This window comes from Falco rusticolus, chromosome 14, assembly GCF_015220075.1.
Source record: "Falco rusticolus isolate bFalRus1 chromosome 14, bFalRus1.pri, whole genome shotgun sequence".
Lineage (NCBI taxonomy): Eukaryota > Metazoa > Chordata > Aves > Falconiformes > Falconidae > Falco > Falco rusticolus.
The window spans coordinates 287,127-315,045 of record NC_051200.1 but is presented as its reverse complement, the minus strand read 5'-3'; the positions used below and the strand labels follow the sequence as shown (position 1 = coordinate 315,045).

At 53.1% G+C, this 27,919-nt stretch overlaps 1 protein-coding gene across 1 annotated transcript in view; it reads left to right on the top strand.

Annotated features, from left to right (window-relative positions):
- The window catches only part of MID2 (midline 2), a 113,828-nt gene extending 98,710 nt beyond the window's left edge, over window positions 1-15,118 (top strand). Inside the window, exons 8-10 of the mRNA XM_037408333.1 lie at window positions 3,122-3,283; window positions 8,533-8,740; window positions 11,696-15,118. Coding sequence (XP_037264230.1) covers window positions 3,122-3,283; window positions 8,533-8,740; window positions 11,696-12,098 — 773 coding nt within the window. The 3' untranslated portion in view covers window positions 12,099-15,118. The remainder of the gene's footprint in view (window positions 1-3,121; window positions 3,284-8,532; window positions 8,741-11,695) is intronic.
- The last annotated feature ends 12,801 nt before the right edge of the window (window positions 15,119-27,919 follow it).

Here is a 27,919-nt window from a genome sequence, read left to right as displayed (position 1 = left end):
ATTGGAGGGGTTTGCGTTCTGGAGGAAAGTTAATCTGTGGGCTGGGTTGTAGGAGAGAGTCCAGGGAAAACACTTGTTTCATATGAGAAAAAAATATCAATGTTGTAATGGGAGAACAAAAGTATGGCTTCCAGTTTGCCATCCTGAAGTAGTGGTTTGGAAGAGCACAGCACACCATGGCATGGCTCTTGCAAGGAAGTTTTACTCCTGGTTTTCTTTAGTAGCACTTAACTGTGGTAGGAAGTGCTGATGAAATGCTTTGGAGTGGGCTTTTTGGGCCACTGACGGTTTATCTGGCTGGTCAGGAAGACGTCGGCGCTGGAGGCGTAGTGTCACGGCGCAGGAAGGCTGCAAAGTGCACTTTCAAATATGCAGGAAGCTGCCAGAGAAAGTTTGCAACTTTTGAAGCCAGATAACGCTTGCATCCCCAGCCTTGGCAGGAGCCTTTGCCCTTATTTTGGAAAACAAGATGATTTATTTCCCCTCAGTCAGAGGTTAGTTACGGAACCCAGTGCTACAGCGGCTAGATTGCCCCCGCACAGTTCCCCTCTCCACCCCCCGCCGTGACATGTTGTCTCCAGTGTTTTGTCCTCCTCTGAAAGCCTGGAGGGTCAGCAGCCTCTTTGGCTCCATTCTTAGATGGCCACCAGCATCCACCTCCCCTGCACCTGCCAGCTGGGGAGGAAACATGGGCCCTGCTGGTATCACCGAGGTGTTCAGGTGGGGCGGGACACCTGACGGTCTCTGCACTGGCCCTGCGGGAGCTGGGCAACTTGGAGCTCGGTCAGGTTGCCCAGGGCTTGCTTCCTGAGCATTGAGCAGCCCCAAGGATGGAGAGCGCCCAGCTCTCCGGGCCCTGCTCCAGCATGTCCCCACCCTCAGCCAGAAGAATTTTTTCCTTATCTAACCAGGATTTCCCCTGCTGCAACTTGTGTCCCTGCCCTGGGACTACTCCCCCCCAGTGCCAGGGCCCCTCGGGGAAGGGTCTGGCTCCCCGCTCTCCCCACATGCCGCTCCAGATGTGCGGCTCAGGCTCCAGTCCATCGAGGGGCTTGGAAATCAGTCACCTACCCACCCTGGGGGCTGTGTGGGTTCGGTACAGGCACTGGGAAGCAGGGGGGCACGGAAACCACAGGGGTGATAAGCAGCAAGGGCAGCTCTGGAAGAAAGCCCAGAGGGGCACACGCCAGGGGGGGTCTTCCTTGGCCCTCTTTGGTAGATCTTCATAGGAGGAGTAAAGAAAATACCAGTTAACATCTTGGAGGAGAAAATGAATAATATATTGTCACTCGAAATAACACAGTCAGGTCTGGGTGATGAGAGTGTTTGAGTCCTGGCTGAACTCATGCATGAAGAGACACTGGAGATGGTGCGCTAGGGCTCACCTGCCAGGAGCACGCGGAGGCTTCCCACGAAAGGAAATACCTTTGCAAAGAGCACACAGTTGGCCTGTGGAAACCAGCCCCTTCACACTCTCTTTAAAGCCAAGAGCTCGGCAGGAGTGGGACATTTTTATGGATGACGAAAACTGCAATAAAAAGGATTTTTTAAACATTTGGCAAGGATAGAAGCTCTCGGTCTTCAAGGCCAATCCCTTCTTGGTCGTTTTGGGAAAGAAACATGCTTGGGAGGCCAAATCATTCCCAGACTGTCGTCTCTCAGCCACCTTGTCCTTTCCGATGAAGGACTCAAAGCTGGTCCTTGTCTGCAGGGAGGTAACACCTACCAGAGCTTGGCTGAAAGCTGAGTGCTCCGATGAAAGCAGCTCTGCGCGCAGGATGCAATTGGTATCACATCTGTTTTATTTTCTACTTCAAATAATGTTGCTCTGCTCCCCTAGGCCATTTCCACATATATTTTAAACCAAATCCATGCTGACAATGACTGCCACCTGCCCTTGTCCTCCGGCTGAGCAAGCCACCGGAGAGAAATAAACACCCCAATGTAAGCCTTAAAAGAGGAGGTGTGGAGCGTTTTCCAGGCTCCTGCCTTCCAGCCATGCACATGTATGCTGGCAACAGGAGGTTAAAAACCCTGCTCCAGTCACCCTTGATTCACAACCCGCTCCGCATATATCGCCTCCCCTTCGCCTCCAAACCCACTGGATGCAAGAAACTTGCAGCAACTGCTTCTGAGCTTCCTCCTTATTCTTGTGGTTTATAGCAACAGTCCCGTGCTGTGACAGCTGCCCCAGAGCGTTTCCTGAGAGCCCAGAGCCGCTGTGTGCTGCGGTGGGTGGTCCTGGGCACCCGCTGCCCCCGGCCCATAGGTGCCAGTGATGGTGGTCGCTCCTGATTCCCACAGCATCCTTTTCCCCTGGTGCTGGCTGCTCGAGGTAGTTGTGCAGTCAGCAGGTTATTCTCACCCCAGCTGTGCTGGTGGCAGTAACAGCATCTGTGGCACCGTGTGAGGCTTTTGGAGCACTGTCTCCAGGGTCTTAGGGCTCTTAATTCCTTTCCATTTCCAGAAAAAGTTTAGGTACCTGAGTGTTTTCCAATGGCTGGATCCCAGTCCCTTTGCTGGGAGCTGTAATTTTTTTCTTTGAAGCACTTTGCAGATCAGTCTACACAGGGAGCTGAAGCATCAGCTTCCCTTGGACATGGATTATTGCTTCCCACCCCAGAGCACTGAGCACCATGCAGGAGGAGGATCGGGGTGCAAACACGTCCCTTTCTGCTGCCAGCATTGCATATTGCAACCCCCAGAGCAGCAGGGAGGTTGTCCTGTGAAGAAACAAGAGAGGATGATGACGGGCATCGCCTTCGCCCAGGTGCTGGCAGCTGCCTGTGCCATCTGCCCTGTCTGTGGAAGGTGCAGCCAGTTGAATTCCCCTTTCTCTGCACCTTCCCCATCTCCTCCCACAGCGGCATCTTGAGATGCCTGCACCCCACACCTGGCTTTGCCTTACGAAACGTTGCCTTTGTGTGTTAATAAAAGCTCTTCGAGTTGCTGGGGTTTATCATCTACGGAAATTTTCCTGCAGGTGCTCTTAACTCTCGGGCGGGCAGTAAGTCAGCCTGGGGAATGTGTGGTCAGTGAGCTCTGCATTAGCAGCGGGTGGTCTTTGTACGCTGTTCTTTCCTGTGCATAAATCTTTTTTCCCCTATCTCCCATACCGCAGGCCTCTACAACTCCATGGACAGCTGGATGATTGTCCCCAACATCAAGCAGAACCATTACACTGTCCATGGGCTCCAGAGCGGCACCCGCTACATCTTCCTTGTCAAGGCCATAAACCAGGCGGGCAGCCGGAACAGCGAGCCCGCCAGGCTCAAGACAAACAGTACGTGCCCACCCGGGGGGTGCCTTGCCTTGGGGTGGGTGGGAGAGCGGCTTCATTGGTGCTTGAGTCCAGAGGGGTATGGCTGAGCCACTCCTTGTGAGCCCACAGTTCCTGGCAGCACGATGGAGACCCCTCAGGTTATTTAATTTACTTCTTACTTGGTATCCCAGCTCCTTCCCTGCCACGAGGGACATGGTCTGCTGCTATCCACACAGTGCCTGGGGCTCCCATCAGCTGTCTGCTCCTGTCAGTGCCCAGCCCTGGGACAACTTGGATTTTAGATCATGAAGGTCCATCATTACATCCCTGGGCTTTTTGAGGGTGATGGATGGAGCCCCAGGGCAATTGTGTGTGCGTGCATGTGTGGCTTTGCTCACAGAGGGCTGCAGTTCTGGGGACCTGTAAGGAGGCTGGAAAGTGTCTCCATGGTAGTGGATGGGGCTTTGCAGCCGCGCACAGAACAGAAGAGAAGCTGTGCTTCACCTTCTCGTCACCCCAGGGGTGGCCAAGGAAGGTTAAATATTGTTTAGAGAAATCAGAGTGAGATTTGAACAAAAATGAGAGAGCAGCAGAGCTGGACCCATCCCGGCCAGGGGGGCAGTTTCTGGGTTTGCAGTGGGAGGAGGGAAGCATTTCCCCACTGAAGGGCAGCAAATGCAGCAGGGCCGTTGGTGCCCGCTGCCGGGGTGGACATCACAGCAGAGACGGTCGGAAATGTCAAGGGAGAAGGTGAGTCTGCTCTCCAGGCTGTGCCCACAGCTGACCGCTCCGCGGCTGCGTCTTTCCAGTGCTCATTGAGCTGTGTCTGCCCGGCCAGGCGAGCACAGCCCTCCCTTGTGTTTCCTTCCTCAACACCGCAATTGCTCCTGCGTCGACTAGGCTTTTGAGATGATTTATCACCTCCGCCTCCTCATTTTCTCTGTGCAACTTTAAACCAAATGAAATTAAGTAAAGGCGGTGTAGTGGTGGGGCTGGAGGGGTGCTGCTGAGAAGCAAACTCCAATCCAATTCTGCCTTGTTTATTAAAATTGTATCCCTCCTGTGGTTGCTGGTTTTAAGTGCTTTCCCATGCTTTGAAAGGCGCTCGCTCTGGAAATAAGAAATGGGTGGCTTGGCAAGGTGAGAGCAATGCTGTGACAGAGCAGCACAGCAGGGAGCGAGGGTGGTTTGCTTTGGTAGCCACTCCCAAGGGATGGGGCTTGCTCATTTGTTTTTTTAACTGAGTGCCAGTCATCAGAGACTCCAGCACGTTGCTGAGGGCTCCTCCTCAGAGATGGGCTTGATTTGGTAGGTTAAATAAGAGCCCAATCGGGTTTTGAGCTCCCCTTGTTGCAGGCATGTGTCTGCAGCAGCTTCCTGCATGTTTAAAACCTCAAGCAAGCCTCATCTGAAGCGCTGCACAAATTATTATGTATAACCACAGTTTGTGAGTGCCAGGAGCTCCTTTCACACGGCTGAGCTACCAAGCATCTGACCCCGGTGCCTCCTGCTTGGGCAATGGGAAGGAGAGGTGCACGGCATTAACGGGCACGCATCCTGCTCTGCCACTGATTCGGTGGTTATCCGCAGCCCGTGCAAAGTGTTTAGGGAAACTTCTGAATTTCTGAACGTTTGATTTAGCAATATATATGTATAGAATATATATTTTCTTTCTGTGGCCAGCCTTGGTGTACAATGGCTCCTTTGGGGTGTTCGCTGCCCATCATCAGGGTGGTGCCAGCTGAAGGTGCCGCTGCTTCATGCTGCACCCCCAGGGCATCCTCGCGGGCTGTCTGTCCTGCCCGTGTTTGTCATTGCAGGGCAACAGGGTTTTCTCCTTTTCAAATGGGTGACTAGAAGGTAGTGTATGCTTTTCAACTGCTGTAACCTTGGCTGAAAGGTCAGCAGCTCGACAAGGAGATGGGCCAGTTAGCATATTTCACAGTCCTCTTTTTGCTCCTGAAGTGATGTTAGGAGAGATTCCTTCATCACCAGAAGGTCAAGTGTCGGGACATGTAGGGATTTCCACAGCATTGGTGCCATCAGTGCTGGTGTTTAGCTGTATTTAGCTAACCTAGGGTTAGGACTAGGCATGGGACCTCTGCTTCTCCCAGCCATGCTGTCCTCAAGTCACGAGTCCTCCAGCAGCTTCCCATAACCCAGCTCGTCCGGCATAGCATCATGCGGGGTACAGGCAGCTGTGATTGCAGAGGACCCTGCCGGGCACGCGCACCAGGAATTAGAGGCAGCTGAGGTTGGGACCATTGAGAGTCTGTGAAATCCATGTTGTTTCCCAGTGCCAGGGTGATATTTTGGGGAAAGGGGTCAGATGGGAGCAGGCACCTGGCTGTGTCTTCTGAAACGCCCTCTGTCCCAAGCAAGATTTTGCGGTGCAGGCTGTGTGCTTTTTAACTTCCATCTTACCCATCACAGCAAACTGTCTGCAGATACTGCTTGACCCCTTGACCCAGGATGTGCCAGCACAGACCAGCAATGAGAGCTGGACTCCAGTTGTTCACAGTGACCTTAAAAAGGGGTCATCTTTGTGACAAGGGCTGTGGCTGTCTCTCTCTTGACAGGGCCGAGTATTTTTATACCTCACTTCCTCAGAGCTTGTCTCTTTGCATTACTGCTGGAAAAACATAGCTACAGAAATATTGAAATAGCTAGAGGAAAGGAGGGGGCAGGTCACTCCCAATTTGCAGCTTTACTTTCAGGCCTCTCAACTCAATTACCTAGCAAATTGGGCTCCAAGGAAAATCAACACGAGCTACCACCAGGTAGAGCGTAGCGCAGATGAGCTCCATTATGGGGTCACACTTGAAAGCTCTCCAGCCTTGCTGTAGCTAATGCTGCTTGCCACTTGCAATGGTTCCTAGCCATGGCTTGGAAACCCCCTCACTGCATAGCATTGGCGCCGGGCATTTCTCCTCGCCAAGACTCGGTGTCCGTAGTTGAAAACGGGAGCAAGCAGTGGGGCACAGCTCGTGCAGCGCAGCGTTTCCCCCAAGCCCGGCCAGGGACCGCTCCAGGCACCAAAGCCTGGGTTTTCAGCTGCTTGCAGTTATTTAAAGTGTTTTGCTGAGCTGTCCGGTGCACTTTGTGCTAAAGTAGATTAATCCTTACAGAAATCCTGTCTGGTATCTATATGGTCTTTACTGTATCTTGCATGAAAACTCACAGCGACAAAGAACACTACAACTCAAATTTGCTTCTTTACAACATCTTGAGGTTTTGTTTGCAAAACCAGGGACAGTCTGGGGGCTTCCAGAGGGAAATCATTGAAAAATAAGGAGGTCAGGTGAAGGCCTTGCTTTGGAAGCAGGCAATGGGGGGAGTGCTGGGGAGGTCACCCAGGTGAGCAGCCTGGGCCCTGCTGGCAGGGCTGTGCCCATGAGCAGCCTGAGCAGAAGACGCACCAAATCCCCCAGCCCTCCATACTGAACAAGTCTGTGTTTGCAGGTATTTTTCTGAGCCCGTCCCCACCTGTGTCCCTACATGCACAAGACCTGGCCCTGGGAGCTGGTGAGGGTTAGTTTTGTGGCGAGGCTGTTTGGCACCAAAAATTGGAGCCTTGCAGAGAAATCCATGGCACTTGCTGTTGAATGGGTTGCAGAGCTGGTGCCCAGAAGAGATGGAGTTTATCAGTGCGAGGGAGGACAGATGTTCCCCTGGCCTTGCGGATCTTCAGGAGGCTTTTTATCAAAGCAAGAAGAGCAGCTGGTGTGTGTCAATTAGGAAATAGTTTGGCTTTCTGTGTGCTGGTAACATTACAAAGGCATTGCAGTTGAGTTTCAAGCCAGCATTAAAGATCTGCAAAATCCATCAAACTCAATCCTGTTAATTGCAGAGGAAGCCCTGGGGCGTGCGCTGGCTGGCTGGTTGGCCCTGTGCTTGCACCTCCCTTCCAGCCTCCACTAAACATGGGCTGGACCTGACGCCTTTGATTTACTTCCACTGCTGCATCCACAGCCCAGACGTCTTCTCCAAGTGGTGAGGCCTTGTTGGCAGTGGAGAAACACTGAAAAACCTCGGGCATGCTTCCTGTAACACGTAATGGCAGCCTGTGTGCCCCGGGGAGCAGTCTGCCTCGGCTGCTGATGGGGATTCAGGGATGTGCTCAGTGCTGCAGTACAGCTTCTGCGATACAGTTTTGTTATACCAGCACTTAAAGAGTCTGTTCTCCCTCTCCTGTCTTCATGTAGCTCTCATTACTGCTAACAGAGTATGGATCCGTTCAGGAATTCGGGCTACACGCCCTGCCCAGGTTTGGTTCACGGTGCATCCTGATGGCAGCTTCGGTGCCACTTCCATTACCCGGAAACATCCTCCTGTTTCTGCCACGTTTTGCATCATCGAGAAGGGGCAAACAGAAGCCACTCTGATGGGGAATGAGGCATTTGAAGGAGGTCATATGCAATGAGACCCTGGGTATTCCCCAGCCCCTCACTTAAGGATCCCTGCCCGATGTGCTGGGCTGCCCAGCCTGGCTACTGTCCAGTCCTGATCCTCCCTGGGGGGCAGAGAGCTCATGCTCTTCAGCTCCTTCCTCTGCATTTTTCTGTTTCACCTCCTTTCCCTCTGTTTGGTCCACGAAGGTGAGTGGTTCCCAGGCTGGGGACTAAGCCCAAGGTGGAGGTGCTGCTCTCATCCCTGCTTCCTGCTGCCACGGTGCCAGGGTGGTGGCTTGCTTGCAGGTGTGGGCAGCAGCAACTTTCTTTCTCCTTCCAGAAGGCTGAGGAGCTGTAGCTGGCACCAGGGCCACGGGAGCAGCACAGGGACCAATGGTTTACAGATCAGCCCAGGAAAATAGATGCATGAGGCATGTGGATGTGCCTCAGCATCTTGCTGGGCATCTATAATCCAGTGCCCTTGGCTAGTGGGGGCACCTTTGGCTCATGGAGGATGTCCAAAGAGCCTGGGGCAGATGTTTCCTGCCGTGTTCTGTCTGCACAATGATGGTAACAAATCATAGAATAATTCGAGTTGGAGAAGACCCTTAAGATCATCAAATCCAACTGTTGATGTAGCACTGCCAGGTGCACCACTAAACCATGTCCCTAAACACCACATCTACATGTTTTTTAAACACTTCCAGGGATGGTGACTCCACCACCTCCCTGAGCAGCCTGTTCCAATGCTTAACCACCCTTTCACTGAAGAAATTTTTCCTAATATCCAATCTAAACCTCCCCTGGTGCAACTTGAGGTCATTTCATCTTGTCCCAATAATAAATGTAAATCCTAATCCATGTGTCTTCTTCTAACAGGTCAGCCTTTTAAGCTGGACCCCAAGATGGCTCACAAGAAGTTGAAAATCTCCAATGACGGGCTGCAGATGGAGAAGGATGAGAGCTCCTTGAAGAAGAGCCACACGCCGGAGAGGTTCAGTGGGACAGGATGCTACGGGGCGGCAGGCAACGTCTTCATTGACAGTGGCTGCCACTACTGGGAGGTGGTGGTGGGATCCTCAACCTGGTAGGCAGCACCGTTGTCTTCCCTCCCTCTGCCAGGGTCCCCCAGATTTCCCCAGAGATGCTGTGGGGCACACTAGGGCTAAAGGCCACGGTTTTGGTAGAGCTGCTCGTGGGCGGGGAGGTGCTTGAGACCTTAAATCCGGGTGGCTGTGGCTTTCAAGAACCTTTCAAGAGGTTTATGAGTTTCTCCTGTCTGCCAGAAGCCTTTGGGCCTGATCCAGTCAGGCTGCAAAGCGGAGCTTGTATCTTCACTTGTATATCCTTCACCTGCTGACCCTGCTAATGCTTGCCAGGGCTCAAAGCTCACCATGACAGCAGGGCAGAGGTGCTACAGAGCTTTAGATCTGCTGGTTTTTGCATGCACCGTGCCCTCCCCTGGGCTGTCTCGGGCAAGGTCCTGCTTAGCTGGGCCAGGCGTGATTATGAAGTCTGAGCTGGAAGGGTGCACAGAGCCACGGTCCCCCTAAGCAGAGGAGACAGGGATGTCTCCAAGGGAGGTTTGCAAAGGCCTGGCAAGGCACTGAGCTATCCCTGTGAGGGCAGGCAGCTCCAGGGGAGCCTGTTCCATGCCTGCTGTGTCACCCTATAGTCATACCCAGCGTTGCAGGCTGGCAGGAGAAATCATCCCAAGCAGCGCGTCCCCCTCCTCATAGGGATGTACCTCTCTGCCCTGTGGTGGCCAGAGGACCAGTGGGGCAAAGCAGAGGGTGATGCTTTGCTTGCCATTTGCTCTCACTCGCCCTGTGCTGCTGCCACATGGCTTTGTTTCAGGAGAGGCTGACTTCATTGCCACAAGCTGCTTCTCTTGAGGGAGGCCAAGTCCATGTCTCCCTCCTATCAACAGGAACAGAGCTTTGTCCCCACCTTGGGTCACCCTGGCATCTGCTGAAGGGGACCAGGCTCAGTGGAGCACCAGGAGCAGCGGCAGCCCTGGCTGCAGTGCCTCCTCTGCAGCGATTGCTCTCAGCTGAGGTTTGATGACTGTTCCCTGGTCCAGGCTCCATGGGTGGACACTGCGAGAGTGGGAGGGTGAGAGCCAATCCCCTCCCTGTACTCCATGGGAGATGAAGGCAGCATTGCTGGGAACTGCAAGGGGTGGGGATTGCTTTCACCCCATCCTCTCCAGCAGCCCTTGTCAGAGAGGCTTGCACAGAAGCATGGCCCTGAGTGCAGCTTCTTGCTGGCAGTAGTGTCACGCAGCATCCTTGACCCCACAGCACCTCCCTCCTGCATCTCAGCAGGCATCCCCAGCCCAGGCTTGCCCTCAGGTCCAAGCCCCTGCCTGCAAAAAGCATCTGGACAGCAGCAGAAGGGACGAGTCAGGGATGTAGGCTAGCGCACCCTTCGTTAGAAAGCAGTTTCCGACTTCAGCAATTTGATTTGTGAATTGTTTCTCGAGCAATAATTGTTTCTGGAGCTGTTTCTTAGAAATAGATCTGTTCCAGGCGTTGTTTTGCTGATGACCGAATACTGCAAGAACTTCAGAGCAGGAAATAGCTTTCAAATATATAGCAGCTCCTTGGGCTCTGCAGAGGGGTGTGTTCAGATGCAGAATGAGCACAGCCACGTGCTGGAAGCTAGCTGAGTTGGCTGTGGCCATGACTCAGGGCAAGCCTGGAGCCCGGTCTCCTGATGGGGCTCATCGCAAGGATGCTTTGGTCAAAGGCAGGGTGGGACCTGCAGCTCTCAGCCACCCTCAGTGCCACCTCCCATCTCCCTGCACCTCAGCCCCACACCGACACTGACCCTTCCCCACCTCGCCCCGTCCCTTCAATGGTGCTGCAGGCAGGGCAGTACTTCCACATGGTTACCGCCGCCAGCGGTTCGTGGGCTGCCTCCTTTGCAGCATGTAACGGGGGCTCAGCTGATCCTCAAAACCTGTGTGCATCTCCAGGAGCTCCAGCTGAGGAAGAACCGGTATTTTGCATGCTGCTGCAAAACACATCTCCTCTCCCTCAAACAGATCCGCAAGGGGCACCGCACACCAGCCTGGCTTGGGGAACGGATCATTGCCTGGTTTTGCCCTTCTCCCCCATCCTGCTCTCCCCAGCTGGTTGCTTTTGGCCAGAGCTCGCTGGTTCTTCCAGCTGGCCAGAGGGATTCAGAGAACAGAGAGCAGCAGCAGTCAAAAAACAGGGAGACACAGCATGCACTGTCTTCGTGCCCCCTAACTTATGACCACAAGCTTCAGGGAAATTAACCTCTTCTCCCAGGGCTTCAGGCATAGCCAAGAGGGGAGGTCTCACCGTGGGCTGGCAGCTCTGCCCTGCAGTGGCAGGAGAAGCAGATCGGGAGCTTTTTGTCCCGAGGGTTTGGAGGGGAGGGGTGTCACTTCTTGCCTTTCCCTTGAACCCTGTGCTTGCAGCTGCTGGGGTCATTAACAGAGAAAAACCCTCTCCCTGACCCAGAGAGCTGGCCCTGGTTTCTGGGTGTGCCTGGCCCCCCTCTCCGTTGGGGAAGGAGCAAGCACAGCAGCACTCCTGGCTCAGAAGGCACTCCCATCGGACTCAGCCTCCCGTCCACCCGTGGGCTGAAAAACGCCTTCACACAGAGTGCGCTTAGAAGTGAAACAGTTGGGGTTTATTATGAGAAGGCGCCTACCAGGCAGATCCCCAGAAAGCCTCTGCTGCCGAGCTGAGCCGGGAGGCATTACAGCAGCATTATCACGCTGCCACGCTGTTAAAGCTGCTTGTGCAGCACAATGGGGCTAAAATGGATGGTTCCTGCTGAAAGCGCCCAGCTCTGTCACCTCTGCTTCTCACTCTGCCTGGCAGCAGGAGGCTGTGTGGGGAGGGAGGGATGCTTTTCCCCAGCCAAGCATCTGCAAGTGGCTTTTCAGTCACAAAAAGCTGTTGCTGTGCTGCTTCCACCGTCAGGGGTGGCAGCAGCCATCAGGGCTGGACTTTGTCCCATGCCGAGGCTGGAAGTTGCTAGCAAAGCTTCTCCTCTCTTGCAGGTATGCCATCGGCGTGGCTTACAAGTCGGCCCCCAAGAACGAGTGGATCGGGAAGAACTCCTCATCTTGGGTCTTCTCCCGCTGCAACAACAACTTCATGGTAAGGCACAACAACAAGGAGATGCTGGTGGAGGTCCACCCGCAGATGAAGCGCCTCGGTGTCCTCCTGGATTACGACAACAACGCGCTCTCCTTCTACGACCCAGCCAACTCTCTCCACCTCCACACGTTCGAAGTCTCCTTCATCCTACCAGTGTGTCCGACCTTCACCATCTGGAACAAATCCTTGATGATCCTCTCGGGTCTACCCGCCCCGGACTTCATAGATTACCCAGAGCAACAGGAGTGTAACTGCAGGCCCCAGGAGTCCCCATACGTATCAGGGATGAAAGCCTGTCACTAGGCGTCCCTAGCCCTGCCTGTGCCCCGCGGTGGCACCAGCGATGCTGGTGGGTGCCGGCGTTCGGAGCCAGCCTCCAGGAGCCTGCTTGGCAGTCATGCCGGAGAGCCGCCGTGCAGCTGTAACACTCCCAGCAAGCGAGCGCCTTCCTACATGCAGCTCAATTATTTTTTTTTAAGGGGAAAAAGGAAGAACCTCTGACCACGGCTAAAAATAAACTCCCATCAGTGAGCGCCGCTTGTGAGTGCAGCTTGTGCAACTCCTTGGTGGTGTGCTCCCATCTCTCCCAAAGCAGATTGTCACCTGGATGGTTTTGTCTTCCCTTGGGTGCTGGAAAGGCTGGGGTGGGTTTTCAGGTGCTGCTCTGGGCAGGGGGATGTCTCTTGTGTCCCCGCGAGGCGCAGGTTGGAACAGGAGGGATTGGCTTTCTGGAGCCCGTTGCTAGCTTGTCTCGAGAGCCAGGTGGGTCCTGAGCATCATTTTCTGGGGAGGACTTTCTGTCTGGCTGAAGTCCGGCAGCTGCTCTGGTGTGGTAGATAACCACATGGACCCCTCATGTTTGCTGAGCACTGGTGTTGGTTACGTGGTGGATGGTGGTGATGTGGTGGATGGTCTGCGAGGGTAGTGCTGAGGATGGTCCTGCTGCCCCCCCAGCCATGTGCATGCTGCTGCTGGCTGTGTCCCCTGCACTTAGCTGGGTTTGCAGTCCCACGCTGGAGGGCAGCCAGCCATGGACACCCACCCTGCCATGTCTCCTCCTTTGGGAGCTCAGCAGGAGTCAGGGAGGTCCCCACCATTAAGGAGCCAGCCAAGGAGTGTCTCACCCCAGCACGGAGGTTTGGCAGTTGTTCCTTCCTGACGCGGGGTTGGGCCAGCTGTGTCCCACCATGTGCAGTTCTGCATGGAGCTTCTCTATTAGCTCGCATCTGGTGTCCCTGCAGAAAAAACACATCTCCCCATGCTGAGCAGATGGTCACATCCTGCCCAAAGACCATCTCTGTGCTTTATGACCCAAAATCTCAATTTATGACGCCAGATTTTGGCTCTTGGTTTGTTCTCCACCACAGTGGCATGAGTGTGGAGCCATCCTGTTTGCTGTGTGGCAAAGGACTGAATCCATCATGAGGGCTCCAGCCCCTGGTTACTGGGAGATCTTTGGCTGCCACCAGTGCTCCCAGTAGCCACAAGCACCAAGTACCCTGGCCAAGCCTCAGTTTCCACATTTGCTTAAAAGCCAGGAGGAACTGGGCCAGGTGCACCAGTCCCTGCACTGCAGGGAGAAAAAGTCCAGCGTGGGTACCTGCAGCCAGGGTCCATGGCACGATTTGGGGCAGGTGGGCTGACATCTCGCCTGTGGCAGGTGGCACGGCGTGGTGGGGATGCCAGGGGGAGCGAGCATCATCGAGCAGGTTGGGCAGTGTGACGGCCCAAGATGAGCTGGTACTTGCCTTTGTTCTGTGGTGTTGGAAAATCCCTTTTTCTCCTCTGGATGTGGTGCTGTCAGGTGCCTCGGTGGCATCACACGGGGACTGTCAGGTTGAGACCTCCGAGCTCTACCAGCCTTTTCCTTTCTTTTTTCAGACTTTGCTTATAGGGAACTACCTCAAAGCCCAGCCTCAGAGGGGTAGGTGGCTGATGCAGACAGGGTGACGGCACTTCAAGGCTTGTCCCATGAGGGCTGTGGGAGAGTCTGGTGGAACTCGGTGGGAGCCAGTTGGCCCTGTCCAAAAGTGGGTGCTCCCCACCAGCAGCCTGGCCAGGGGGACACTTGTCATTGTCTGGTAGTGGCAGCTGACAGGCAGTAGCTCTGTTCAGGGAGACTGTATAAAAAGAGCCTGTTTCTCAGCACAGCAGCCCTCTGCTTTACCTGGTTGACACTTTTGGTGACTGGTTGCCTGACGCTGTGGGACAGGAAGCGGGTGTCACCTGCAGGGAAGGGATCTGCCACCTGCACTGCCAAGCCAAGGGTGATTTTGCCTCTGATCCAGGCTGCTGACCATGGTGCCTGGTAGGGGCTGATGGCCCGCAGTACATCCCTCCCAAGCAGAGATAGCAGGTTTATCTGCTTCTTCTGCCCCCCTGCATGAGAGAGCACCAGGTGGGGATGCAGCAACATCACGCCTGCCATTCCCAACCACTAAGCACACAGCCACAATTAATTTTAAGAGGATAAGCTGCCATTTTCAGTTGGATGTTTTTTCAAAGGCACAGTGGGCTATCATGAAAGTCCTTTCCCGGTGTGCTGGTCCCATCCAGGGCTGCTGATAATATGCCAACCTCAAACAAATCCCCAAGCACTGGAGATGGATTTTAGTGTTTGCAATCCAGGTGCCAAGCTTTCCGCTGGCACCAGCACTGCTTTGACTGGCTTATTGCTAGAGGACTCAGTGCATCCATTAACTCAGAGCACACGAGCCATTAATGTGACATTTGCACCTGATGAAATTGCACTAATTACAGGGGGGATCCCCCCCTTCCCCGCCACCCATGTCTCGTACCCGGGCCAGGCAGGAGGACGAAGTGAGGGGAGCCCTGCTCCCCGAGCAGACAGTGCTGGCACTGGGAGCCCTTCCCGAGTCACCCATGTTTTCCTCTCCTGGTTTTGGAAAAGCAAAACCCACGCAGGCGTTAGGAGGAGGGTGGGAGGACCAGCCCCATCCCTGGTCCCTGCTCCTAGAACGATGCTGCCCCGCGGCTTTGCAGCCTTTGCCCCCGGCCCATGAGCGAGCAATCCCATCGGTTAAAGCCACCTTGGGGGTGATGACACAGCAGTAGTTCCAGCCAATGCGAGCCCCTTCAGGCCCTGCCCCCAGGGTTATGAATGAGCGCCTTTCCCACAGCCCCTGCGTGGGGGCAGGACACGGGTGGAGGGGCTATGCTGGCTTATCTGCTCCTGGTGACTCCGCTGTATAGACTGGGATGTGGTGAACTCTTCCATATGTAACATACTTGTTTCAGTTTTGTTTTGGGGGAGGGTTGTTTGTCCTGTTACATTTTTTCCCTTTTTTTGTTGGTTTTTTTTTTTTTTTGCAACTTCTTTGTTAATGTGTGTATATATATATATATATATATATAAAAAAATAATATAATATATATATACGTTATCGGATATGTCTGTCTGTGGCAGAGATTGTGCACTGAGTGACATCACTGCTCCTGGGATGGTCTCTTTAGGAATCACAGTTGGCTTTCTCCAAACCTGTGACAAAATGAAGAGCATTAGCCTCAGGGTTACTGAGCCATGGGCACAGCAATAAATCAGCAACACAAGCCGGCCCGGCAGCATCCTGGCTGGCAAAGCCCCTGTGAGCACAGCAGCCTCTGTGGGGCGGCTCAGCAGGAGGGTTTGCTCTCACTGGGGATGTCACATTTGTCCAGGGGGACTTTCCAAACGTGTGGCTGTGCATCCACAGGAGCAGGGGGATATGTGGTACCATCCATGCTTGTCCTGGACTGCAACCCTGACTTAAAAGTCTGTGGTCACCTGGGATGCTGAAGCCCCATCTAAAAACATCCGTACACATAAATATTCTCCATGCTGCTGTCAGCCCCCAGAGGCTGTCATGCAAAGGCACACTCTCCAGGTCATCAGGACACCAAGTGCTCCAGCCTTCCCTTTCCCAAGCCTTTGACGGCCACAGGGACTGCTGGAAATCTGAGTGCTAGCCAGTTACTGCTGGAGCCTTGTTTCTCCTGCCCTTGAACCCAGATCCCACTCATACCCACCCAGTGCCTCGAGAGCTGTGGGAGGGCAGGGATGGAGGCTGATCGCATCCTGCACTGTGGTGGTGGGGCTGGGCACTGGCTGTGACATTTCTCCCTTCCACAGAGGAGCCACTGCCCCAGCACAGCATGGCTGACAGCCAGCTCATCTCTCTCAGTGCCTATCGGTTGACATATGCCAGCACGGCGGGCTGGATTCAGGTAAAATAAGCTGTGGCTGTGGGGCAGGGGCCTGGTCCTGCTACATCTGCCCCAGAGACCTGCTTCAGGGTGCAGGAGTCCAGCCAGCCCTGACAGGGAGAAACATGAGGGGGCCTTTCACTCAGCCCCCAGCGCCAGGCTCCCGATGTTGCCAGCCCCAAGCAGCACTGAGCCTCGACCTGCTGTGGCTTGGGTCCTGGCAGAAGGCAGGAAGAAGGTCTGGGCTGGCCATCCAGGGACATGTCCCTCAGGGTGTCCCCTGCACCCCACCAAACAGCACTGGTCCCTGGGTAGGCAGGGGCCCATGTGCCACCCCATCCTCTCCCGGCTGAGACAGAGCTGGACCTTGTGCAGGGGCTTTGCAGGCTGAGATGGGGTCACTGGGCAGAAATCTTCCCCAGTTCCCTGGAGAAGAGGCACTGGCAAAGGGGGGGGAGCCCAGGACTTGCCAAGGGGAAGCGAAGATGCACAAGCCCATGGAAGACAGAGCCCATGTTCTTGGTTGAGCATAAGTGCCTAAAATATTTATTAAGTGGAAAACATACGGTGCAAACCAACACTCCAGAATTAAATAGTTCTTACTTTGTTCCTTTGCTCTAGGCCTTTTCCATTAAACATTAACCACCAACACATGGAGCCTGGCCTCAAGATTGAGTAGTTGCTTTCATTATGAGACAAATCTGTGGCATTTGTGTTATCTCAGACCTCTGCTCTTCCTGCTTGGTGTCACTGACAAAGACAACTGTAATGAGCCACTCACTGGGACCTGACCTTAACTCTCCTGCTTCTTCCCCACAACACCGTGAGCCTAAAGACCCCACTAATCCAGAGCCCCGCAACAAGCCTTTGCTGCAGCCCCAAGGGTTCACAGGCTACATTTCCAGACCCAGCATTCCCTGACCCAGAGCCTTGGCAGAGCGAGACAGCCCCGGACTATCTGCAGCTTGCCAGGAGGCTTTTCCAACCCCAGCCCCTTCATCCATCCTCATGTCACTCTGCTCCCACCAGCCTGTTTGCTGCTTGTCCTGTGACAGAAGGGGGTGGGGGGTGGGGGTGGGGGGGGTGGTGCGTGTGTGTGTGTGTGAGAGAGAGAGAGAGAGATACGCAGGTACTCCTCAGCTCCAGACATTTGTCAAAGCAACAACACACTGAAAATAACACTTGGCCCTTGATGGACACCTTGACATCTGGACTTGAATTCACGTACCTCCATCTAGTTCTGCCTTGGAGACCTGCATGGGGGTCTGAGAGCTTCCCAGCGGAGCAGGTACAAATACACACATCCCAGTTCTCATCGCTAGCTTTGCCTCTTAGTCTTCCATTAGATTAAAGGAATTGCAGTTCAGAAGCGGGAAGTCAGACTGCAATCCAGCTCTCGCTTTTGGAGCCAATAGCCAAAGCCTGCCCATGTGGTGCTAAGTCAATGAGCCTGCTAATTGCACATGCCTTCTCTTTGGATGGTGGTGACAGCTCAGGGCAGAAGCTGAGGGCTGGAGTTCCTCTCTGCATAGTGGCATGTCTGAAACACCAAGAGAAGAGTTCAGCTGACATAAAGGACAGACAGCATAGCATGAGGGTGGTGCTGCTCCTCCCTGGGGACCACCTGGAGAACTTGATCTGCAGCCCAGATAACGGTCACCTCCACCTACTCGGCCTCCAGGCCTGGAGCCTGTAACTTCCCGGGTAGGAGCCAAGCCCTGCAAGGAGCTGCGATGTCCTAACACAGTCACTGGAGTAAAACTCTGCAGCAAAGGCTCAGCTTTTGCTGCCAGCTTGGGCCCTGCACTGGGAGACAAGTTCCATCACTGGCCATGGGCTGGAGGGGATGCTTAGGCTTGCCTAAAGCTTCCTTGGCTTTCCAGGCTCCCTTCCAGGGGGATCCAGGTGCTGGGACTCACCCTGGGTTCTATTAGCAGCTCAAGCCCCCTTGCTGGCACTGTGAGTGTGCCCAGCCAGCCTGGGAGGTCCCCTAGCACTGGGGGGACAAAGGCCAGGGGCCCACAGCATCTGGGGAAGGGAAGGGCATGGAAGCTGCTCTTTATTCCAAGGCAGGTCTGGAGACCAGGAAGTAGATGGTCCCAGCTGAACCTGCAGCTTTGATCACCTGGCTAAAACTCTGCCCTTGCAACAGAAAACGGAGAGGAGATGCCCTCAGGCTTGAAGGTGAGAATATGAAGAAGCAAGAGAGTGACTCGGCATGTGGTAGCTGCCTCAGCCCGCCCTTTGCAGTCTGGGACTCCCAGACCTCCAGCCTCCCAGCAAAGGATGAAGATGCTGTTCTGCTGCCAGGAATGCTGTGAAGCGGGACCGCTGGAGAGCAAGTATCAAAAGGCACAAGATAGGAAGGTCTCAAATTGCCTTCTGTGCTCCTTTAACCACACGCTGCCACCAGCCCTGTGGCTGCTCTAGGTAGTCTTTCTGACACAGCCTAAATAGGAAATAAGCCTGGTGCTGCTTTCACTAACATCACTGGGACCAGTGCTGCCGACATCAGCAAGTCAGGAAATAAGCCTCAGCTCTTGAAAAAATCTCTCTTTCTTCATATTCAATTTTTCCTTATTTTTTGAACTTTCAAGTTCAAGCAAATGCTTCTTGGTGATCTGGGAGGTATCAGCAGTGAAATTGCACGTTTCAGTGCATCTTCAATCTTCCTTCTCGCATGGGTAACTCAAGCGAACTACAGACACAGGTTAGCAAAGCGTGGGCTAGGGGCTGGGGCAGGGGTAGGAGGAGGCAGTGACCAGACCCCCAGCAGACAGTGCTCCAGGATCAGGGAGACTCAGCTCAGCTTTTTTTGGTGGCTGGAGGACCCGCTTCAAAGCGAGAGAGGGAGGAAGACTGGGAATCGGCTTCTGGAACCCGACAAAACTCCAACCTGGAAACTTCCACCCACTGAAAAAGTTGGATTTTTGGGGCCCTCAGGGGCACACCAAGAATTTAGCACAAGCCACATTCATCAAACCCTTCCAGCAATCCTCCTTCCAAAAACATTTTTAAAAGGCAAGCCCAACACATCAGTAAAAAATGTGAGTGGATTCTCCTTTAATCTCAAACTTTCCCAAATTTTCTTCCAACACTACCAAATCAGAGAGGAGGCCATTTTCCCACTTGGCTCTGACACAGATCCTAACACACGTGCAAAAGGCAGGAGGTGACGCAAGCACAGGTGAGCAGACCCTGCCATTGGAGAGGTCCCAACCATCAGAGCCCAGCCCTGCACCAAGCCCAGCTAACACCCGAGGAGCAGCGACGACACAGAAGAGCAAGATCTAATTACTCCTAAAACCTGCACAAGGGGACACAGCTCCTGCCCACAAATCAAGGGCAAATCACACACCAGAAATACCAGTCTATACTCAACTGCCTCCTAAATCAGTGCTGGAGACTCTGTTCCTTGGGTATGAGTCACATTCACTTTCATTTGTTCCTTTCCAATTTTCCAGGGCTCTGTCTCTGTCGGCTGGCACAGAGAGGGGAGAGAGAGGAGGAAATGCTTTGAAAATGATGGTAGCATTGCAAAGTCAAAATTAAGACCTGTCCAAGAAGCCTGGATGTCCCTGCCTGTGCATAAGGGGATGGTACCCAGACTACATGATCCCTGGCTCTTTAACAGAGGTTGTTCTTCCTCGGGAGAGAAGCTGCTCATCGAAACGAAGCAGCTGTTAAACCCTTTTACCCTCAGCACTCCCATGCTGCACAGAAAGCAGAATTTGTCCTTTCCACATGAGCTTTTCTGTGGCATTGGCCACGATAGCGGAGTGGTTCACAAATACCCATTTCCAGAGCCCCCATGAGATGCAGCAGCATTGGCTGTGCTCTGCGGGAGGCTGGCACCTCGGCGTGGGGAGGCTGAGCAACTGTCCTGCTGTGGGCAGGAGCTGGTGGCATAGGGCACTGCCCTTCTCAGAGCTATTAAAGCTTTTAGAGGATGGTGCTTAACACTCACCCCAGTGACTGCCGGGATTGACTGAGCTTGGGGACCTTTTCTTTTTTTGAAAATTGAAAAATTAAACCTGGTGAAGCGGAAGCGTTACCCAAATAGTTACAAATCAGCAACCAACCAGCAGAAAGCAAAGCCTTACGATGGGAAATGCCAGGCACCGCTCTCTGCCTGTTACCCCACCCAGTGAAAACACCAAAACTGCAGTGAAAATACACCCTGTACACCCCCCCTTGCACATCAGCTGAGCCCCTAGCCCCTCCAGAAGGTTACTCTGCTGGGGCTCATACCAAGCTCTCACCACGACTCAACAGCATGGACCAGTGGGGACAGGGAGAGGACACGCCACCGCTGGCTCCAGGCTACCTGTCAGTGTTTGCTCCTTTTGAAAGCTCTAGAGGCCTCCTCACATTGATTTGGCAGTGATCCTGGCAGAAAGCAGCTCCCTGGACAAACAGTTCAACCAGTGCATATGCACACCGTCTTCCACACGCATCTGGAACACAAGGACACCCACAGCTGCCCTGGTGGGGTAACTATGTCCCCTCTGCAGTCACAATGCCTCCCTGTGCCAGCTGTTTCCAGCACATGTGTGCCAGCTCTGCATGCTCCAGAGGGTCTGAAGGGAGATGGCTTGTGATGGTGGCCAAGCTCCCTCACTGCAACCACATACACATGCACTGCTGGCTCAAAGGTGTCCAAGGGGTTAGGGGTGCTTGCAACAGCCAGCCAGTTCTCATTTCTTCTGACCATCTCACAGGTCTTCGTAGAATCTTTTAGGTTGGAGAAGACCTTTAAGATCATCAGGTCCAATCATAACCCAGCGCTGTCAAGGCCACCGCTAAACCATGTCCCTAAGTGTCATGTCTACGCATTGTTTTGAACACTTCCAGGGATGGTGACTCCACCATCTCCCTGGGCAGCCTGTTCCAGCGCTTGACTACCCTTTCAGTGAAGAATTTTTTCCTAATATTCAAACTAAACTTCTTCTTCATAGGACAAAGAGCATGACTAGTCACAGGGAGCTCAGATGTTCATCAGACCCAGCAGCCTCAAGCAAGACACCCCCTTTGATACAAGGAGTGAGTCAGAAGCACCAGCCAGCCCTTGTCTATGGGTCCTCGTTACAGATGAGCCACAGTCGGTGGCTGATGAACCGCTTACTGCTGAAGTTCATCTAACATTAATTGAGCACCAAAGTGCAGAGATGCTGCAGCCTCACAGAGCTTTGGAAGAGCCTGTGAAATCCACTTCACCTGTGACAGTTGCATTTGGCTCCCATCCCAGTTGTCATGGGCAACCTTCATCCCTCCTATTCTGGGGAGGATTGATGTGTCCTCCTAGGAGTTTCTGAGGCACTGTGGGTGGAAGTACTCCTGAGCCCACTGTCCTCTACCCAGAGGAGGGAGAAGAAAGCTGTGAAACACAGCCTGTGCTCAGCAAGTGGCTGAGCCACACTGTGTCTGCCTGCAGTGACTGTCTGCCATCCCCACCTGCAGCCTGCCAGGGAAGAGGAGCAGCCATCTGCCCACAGATCCAGCAAGCCTAACAGCCTTCTCCAGGATGGGTTCTGCTGCAGCACTTAGAGATTCATTTACACATAGGGAGTGTGTCCTGGCAGGCTCTGGCAGCTGGCAGCTCAGAGGCGGTTTTGAGCTGGAAGTTAGGCTGACTCTGCACAGCGATTTCCACCCACAAATAACTCCTCTTCCAGCACTTGTCTTGCAGCAGTGGGGTCCATGAACTGTGAAGCAGCATCAGAAAAAAATAATTTTTTGCACTTGTTTCAAAATTTGCTTCCTGATAATTTCAGGATTTGGGCAAAGACCTCCTGGTTTGCCTCCTTTGTCAAGTACAATAACAGCATTAAAGTGTTGGAAAGGAGGAGTTACTTCAAGCTGTGACCAATTTGTGGACTTCAGTGCATGAGACAACACGGAGGCCAAGAGCTTCCAGAGGGAACCTGCAATGGAGGGAAGCGGAGGATCCTCTTGTGCAGGGTTGGGCTCTAAAACATGTCGCTCCTTCCCTGCTGTGGAGTAGATTAACTGCTGATAGGGATCACAGCTTTGGCGGATAGGATCGGGACTGGCTGCTGCTGTGAATAAACAGGGCACTTGCCCTTTCCCTCGATGAGCCTCAGTGCTGCAGAGGATGACAGTTAATCCAGATGTCTAAAGAGCTGGCAGGGCTGGGAGCTGCTGGGAAACACAAGCCTTTGGAAAGCGGCAGTCTCAGGGGTGCTGTGAATCACACCCTCCCCATCCTTCCACTACAAGCAAACGAAGGGAAACTCCACACCATCACTCCAGAGATTGCTTTATTGTCCATGTAATGACTGTGTTAATCAGGGAAATGGGACGTGCCTGAGAGGTGGGAGGGAGGCACACATTAGCCTCTGAGGCTTTTCATAGCTGAGCTTCCTTAGCCCAACCCTGAACCCACATACCCAGAATAAACCACAAGGCCAACGCGTGGTCCCGGTGGGATGAGGAGCGCCAGGACAGCAGTGCAGGAGGCTCACTCTTGCTGAGGCTGTACTGTGCAGCTCAGCACCCAGCCCAGCTGGTGCCAGACAGGGGGAATGGGAAAGGCTGGGCGGGGGATACAGGGCAAAGGGAGAGTAGATGGTACAGGGTCAGCCTGTACTGAGATGGGCTGCCCTGCACAGAAACATGGCAGTGACTCCTCTCGTGTCCTCTGGCTGTGCCCAGAGCCTCTGGAGCGAAATCATCATTGTGGGACCCTCCTTTCTCCTGCTTTACCCTCCAGTCAATGTCCCAGGACAAGTACAGGATGAGTGCCACCAGCCTTGGCACAGGAATGCTCCTTTCAGCCCCCTTGGCAAGCTGAATATGGTCCAGGGCTCTCCAGCCACATTTCCTGAAGCAAGGGAAAGCTTTACCCTGTATGCAAGGATGTAATTGCTAGTCGTCTTTATTTTTATGAAGCAGCTGATGCTAGCCAGAGAGCAGGAAGGAGCTTTTTCCCCTTTTTTCTTGCTTTATTTTGGTGCATTTCTCCATTAACCTCTGGTTTCTAGGAAACAGTATCTCTTGTTGATGAGCACCTGTGAAAGTAAATTTAAAACCATTACTGGCATTGCAGGTTGCCTTCATAGAAAGAAAAAGACTTCACTGAGAAGATGAAATGAGCTTTTCCACTGCTTTCCAGGAATGCACTTTTGAACACGAGGCTTCAGTGTCACAAGCACCGCAAATCAAACTAGAAATTGCTTCCTCGAATCAACCAGGAGGGGAAAAATCAGCCTGCAAGCTGTTAGCTTAATGAAGGTAGCTATGAGCGTGTCTTTGAGGGATGTTGCCCAGCCGAGGTGTATGCACACAGTGCAGTGGGGTCTGAGATGCCAAGAGCTGGGGTCTGCAAGGGCAGCTCCCAGAAGGCTGCTCCTCCTGCATGGGCAGGGCAGGAGGCGAGAGCCCTGCAGGTTGCTCTCATGGTAGAGATGCTCAGGGCTCTGTGGCCAGCGGCTCTCATCTTGAGAGCCCAAGCTCTGAGACTTGGGGGATGCAAGAAAAGGATGATTTCTAAGCTGTTGCATGAGCTTGAAAGGGTTAGCAGCACATTTTGGGGTGGGCTGAGGAGAAAGTGGATGTTGGCTTTTTATTTTTTTGTTTCCTTTGGAGTTCATGAAACAAGTAATTAAAAATAAAAAAAAAAACCACCAAACTCCCTTGCCAGAGCTCAAAAATCCCACTGACTTTCTGGGAGTCCTGGAGCTTCACCCCTTCTCCTGGAAGCTGCAAAGAAAAGAGACAGGACAAATTACTATTTTTATATAGCAAGTGACATCAAGAGACTGCCTCATCTGTTCCTGTCTGCTAACAACAATGGCTTGCACTAGTGATAATCCTAGCCAGGAATACAAAGCTGCAGTCCCTTCATCCATGAATTAAATTCCTTTTACTGGTGAATTCACTCTAGGTTGAAAAAAACCAAAACCAACAGTTTAATAAATGGACAGAAAATTACACCCCTGAGCCTTTCATAGACTGCACTGGGTGAATGATTTATAGTGCCTGTACTACATTGTCTGAACTGGCCCCAGATTAGTCTTCCTTAATAGAAATCTAATTGATTTTTTTTATTTTAAATACTCATCTGAAGTATCAGCCCCTAAAATTGACTGTTCTTGTTCATCAGATATGTCAAAGCATCACTTAACATGTTGCAGAAATACTCTGTTGGTCTGGCTATGGAATGATGGACAATATCTGCAATGACACCAGAAAGCCCTTATTGAAGTCTTTCTGAATTTTAAAGGGGGTGTCAAAATCAGGACTTACAAAGATTGTCACCTGAAGTCGGTTGGCATTTGGGCCCAAGTGGGGACAGGGAAGAGGGCTGGGCAGGGTGTGAGAGTGCCCCGTGTGGAGTGGCGCATGGAGCTCTGCCCCGTGCAGCCGTGCTGCTGGGGCAGCTGGTTCTTTCTGGCCAGCACTGCGCCAGCACAAGAGCAGCAGAGAGATTCCATCCCTCTGATGGAGCTGAGGACATCAGCAGCACTTTGTGCCTCAGATAAAAAAGGCAGGGAGCTGCTAAGGGGAGGGGATGCCAGCAGCATTCCTGTTTCTGCAGCCCAGCGTGTCGCAGCCACCAGCATGAGGTACCAGCATCTGGGAGCAAGACAGGAGTGAGGCTGGCACAGGACTGGTGCCGATGGCTCTGTGCAGACAATGCGACGGGACCCAGCCTCTGCTTGGGAAGATCACAAACTGCAGCTGAGCCACTAAGCAGTGCATTGGCTGATCCAACGTCAGGAGCCACTAGATGTTTATTTTCCTCTTGGGGTCCCAGGGGAGTGCAAACAAAATGTTAGGTATTACCCAGAAGCACCGGCCCAAAAACCAGCAGACATCAGCTGCACAGGTTCCGCAGTAACCCCGTGGCAGGACGCGCAGGTGGCAGGAGCTGTATTGCGGGAGAGAGCACTGGAAGCAATTACTGATGTGACAGATAGCTGCAGGAACATGTGCTGACCCACCTGGAGAAAGGCAGGCAGAAACTGTCTTCCAGCCACTCGGTGGTATTTGCGAAACTAACCTAGCCCCTTCTCCTGGGAATACTATGCCAAGGCTTGTCACAACATTGTCCCTGCTCCAAAGCTGGTCCCCGTGGTCAAGACAGGAGCAGCACAAAAACTGTTCAATGGAAATGAGTCCAGTTCTCCATGGCAACGAGCAAGAACTGGGTCAGCTGCGGGATGCGAGGAGGCAAGCACTCCCAGGAGTTTTAAAAGCAAACACCCAGCCAGAAAGGCACGCAGAGCCATGGGGACAGGGCGAGGAATGAGGGGACCCTGAGCCCTGAGTACGTAGGACCCCCAGAGCTGAATAACTGCTCCCACTGAGTGTCACACAGCACAGTGAGCTCCCCCAGGCCTGCCCAAGCTCTGGGGGATGGCCATGCCCCAGGATAGAGGGAAAGTCACATCCATGCCAGCTCCTGCGGATGTTTCTGTGTGCAGCAGCACACCCACAGCCACACTGAGCAGGGGCTCTGTGCGGTCCCCTCGGCACAGCCTGCGAGCACAGACATACCTCCATGGCCATGGTCTTCTGCCTGAATTCTCAGCAACTGTGCCCTAGAAATGCATCCTTCCCTCTCTTTCCCAACCACATTGAGCCAAGTGCTTTCTCTTCGCATGGCCCCTGCTTTCCTGTCTCTCCTGGCTTGAATTTGGCCCTTTTTAAAATTTAATTAAAAAATGCATTGCCAGGGATTCTCTTTGCAGAGGCCATCCATGTGAAAATCCTCATTATGGCTCGTTGACAGGGACTGCTCCACCTCAGCTTGCTGCCTTTGATCAGCTGGATGCAGCAGTGTTGAGCCTGGATCCAGGCGATGCAGCTCCTGCCTGTGTACTTGGGAGCCTTGTGACAGAGGCTTCATCATTATCTTGCTTCCAACATACAGGTACCTTTGCAGTGACAATCCTTCATTAATTACCTGCAACTACAGGGCCAGTACTGAGCTGTCAGGGCAGAAGTGATTGGTGAGGCGATTTGAAAGAAAAAAAGCTCTTGGATGGTGGGACTGGCAGAGCAGAGCACCAGGTCACCCCATGCTGCCCACAGCCACGCTGCAGGCTGGGAGCACTGGCCGTGCTTGTGCTGCTGACATCAGCATGCTGTGCAGCTTTGGTACATTTTTAACATGTATGCAGCCAAATCAAACATCAGTTGCAAGTTTCGATAACAGTGAAAAAATTACCAGCAGAGTCTCTACAAGGCCCATGAGAGCTGTGAGCGCAGCCGCCCTGTTTACCAGCGGTTACAAGAAGACATCACCACTTTCAGCTGATTGAATGTTTTAGGTGACGCTTGGGCTCTGGTATTTTATGTACCAAAAGTGCAGCAGTCATTTGTCAGATCTTTGCCCTTCACTTGTCATTAAAAGTCCTCCATTCTGTTCCCAGCTGTCTCAGTATGTGACCTTGATGTGAATAACTTCTCTCGAGAAGTGTCTTCATTTGTAAAGTGGGCTTCTTAATCCTGTACCACCTGATAATGAATTAAACACTCTTAACATTTACACAGCACCTTAAGAACAGAGGGGAAATGCTGTTGATGACAAAATTACAGTGTTATTTCAGCTCAACAGAGCACAGCAACTGCACAAATACACAGCAGCATCCTCTGAGACGATGGAGACACCCTTGTGCCTTCACCCTCATGGCATGATGGAGCCTGAGGCCCCCGCCCCTCCACACTGTGCACACACTGACAACTCAACTGCCCTCACAGTAAAAAATCTCTGGGGGAAAGTCTGTCTCTGCAAGTCTGTTCCTCTCCAGATGTTGCTATATTTTATAACCCTGATCAGCTCTGCCCCCAGGCTGTGTTCCACAGCCCTGGCTCCCACTCTTCACCTCAGCCAGGCTGGCCCCATGGCACAGTGGAGCCCCAGTGTCACTGCTCACAGCCACGTGTGCTTCCCAATTAAGTCACCATCACGAAGATCCAGGAAAGCAGGTGTGGAAATGGCCACAAGCACTGCCTGGCCTGGGGAGGTGGGTGTCAGGGTCCACTCGGTGGACTCGTGATGGTTCGTTAACTATGATCTCAAAGCGCAAAAATCAAGGCAACCACGCCAAGGGGTTATGCTTCAATTAAACAGCACAATTTTATTGTTTGCCCGTAAAGCGGCGTGCGATAGGTAGAAAGACAGAAAGTGAATAAAAGGTAAAGTAAAAAGAAAAGGAAAGAGGTTTATAGCTACCGCCACGGGTCCAAGGCATCCATATGGTCCCGGGTCCAGGCAGCGTCCCGCCAGTCCTTCCGATCGTCGTGATCCTTGGTGGGGAAGCTCTCCAAAGTTCAGTTGCTAAGAAGGCATCTTTTTATGCCAAGCAACACACCTTGCTCCTCCTCTGGTCCATGGACTGCCGCCAGTCTCTGCCCTCTCGAGCCAGGTTATCTTGCCCCAGAGGAGGGCAGCTTCAGACCAGGAGGCGTGTTCTTGTATTGTTTTCTGGTTCGTTGTTATGACCACGGTTGTGATCCATCTTCTGGACAGCTGTTATGTGGCCTTGTTCAATCCCAGGCTGCACGGAGCGGCATAGTACTCCTCGTACCGTGCAGTTCTCTTTCCCAGGGTCTTGGTGTCTTGGTGTCCATGAGGACCACGTTTCATCCCCAGGTCTCAGTTGGCAATGTTGAGACAATATTGTTCTCCTTAGACCGACTCTTACAGTGGGCAAGGCTGGGATGCTGCTTGCTGTTTTCCTGCATCCCTGCGCCTCTCCGGGAGAGTCAATGCCGGAGCAATTCAGGGTTGCTTAATGGGATGGGAGCCTCTTTGCCAAGTAACCCTGATAGCAGGGGCCCATCGAGTGCCTCTTACATCATCATGGGGAATACCTATATCCTCCAGGGCTCCTTAGCCAAGTGGGACGCTCCCCCTGGGCTGTGGTGCAGTGAAGACAAGATAAGCAGAT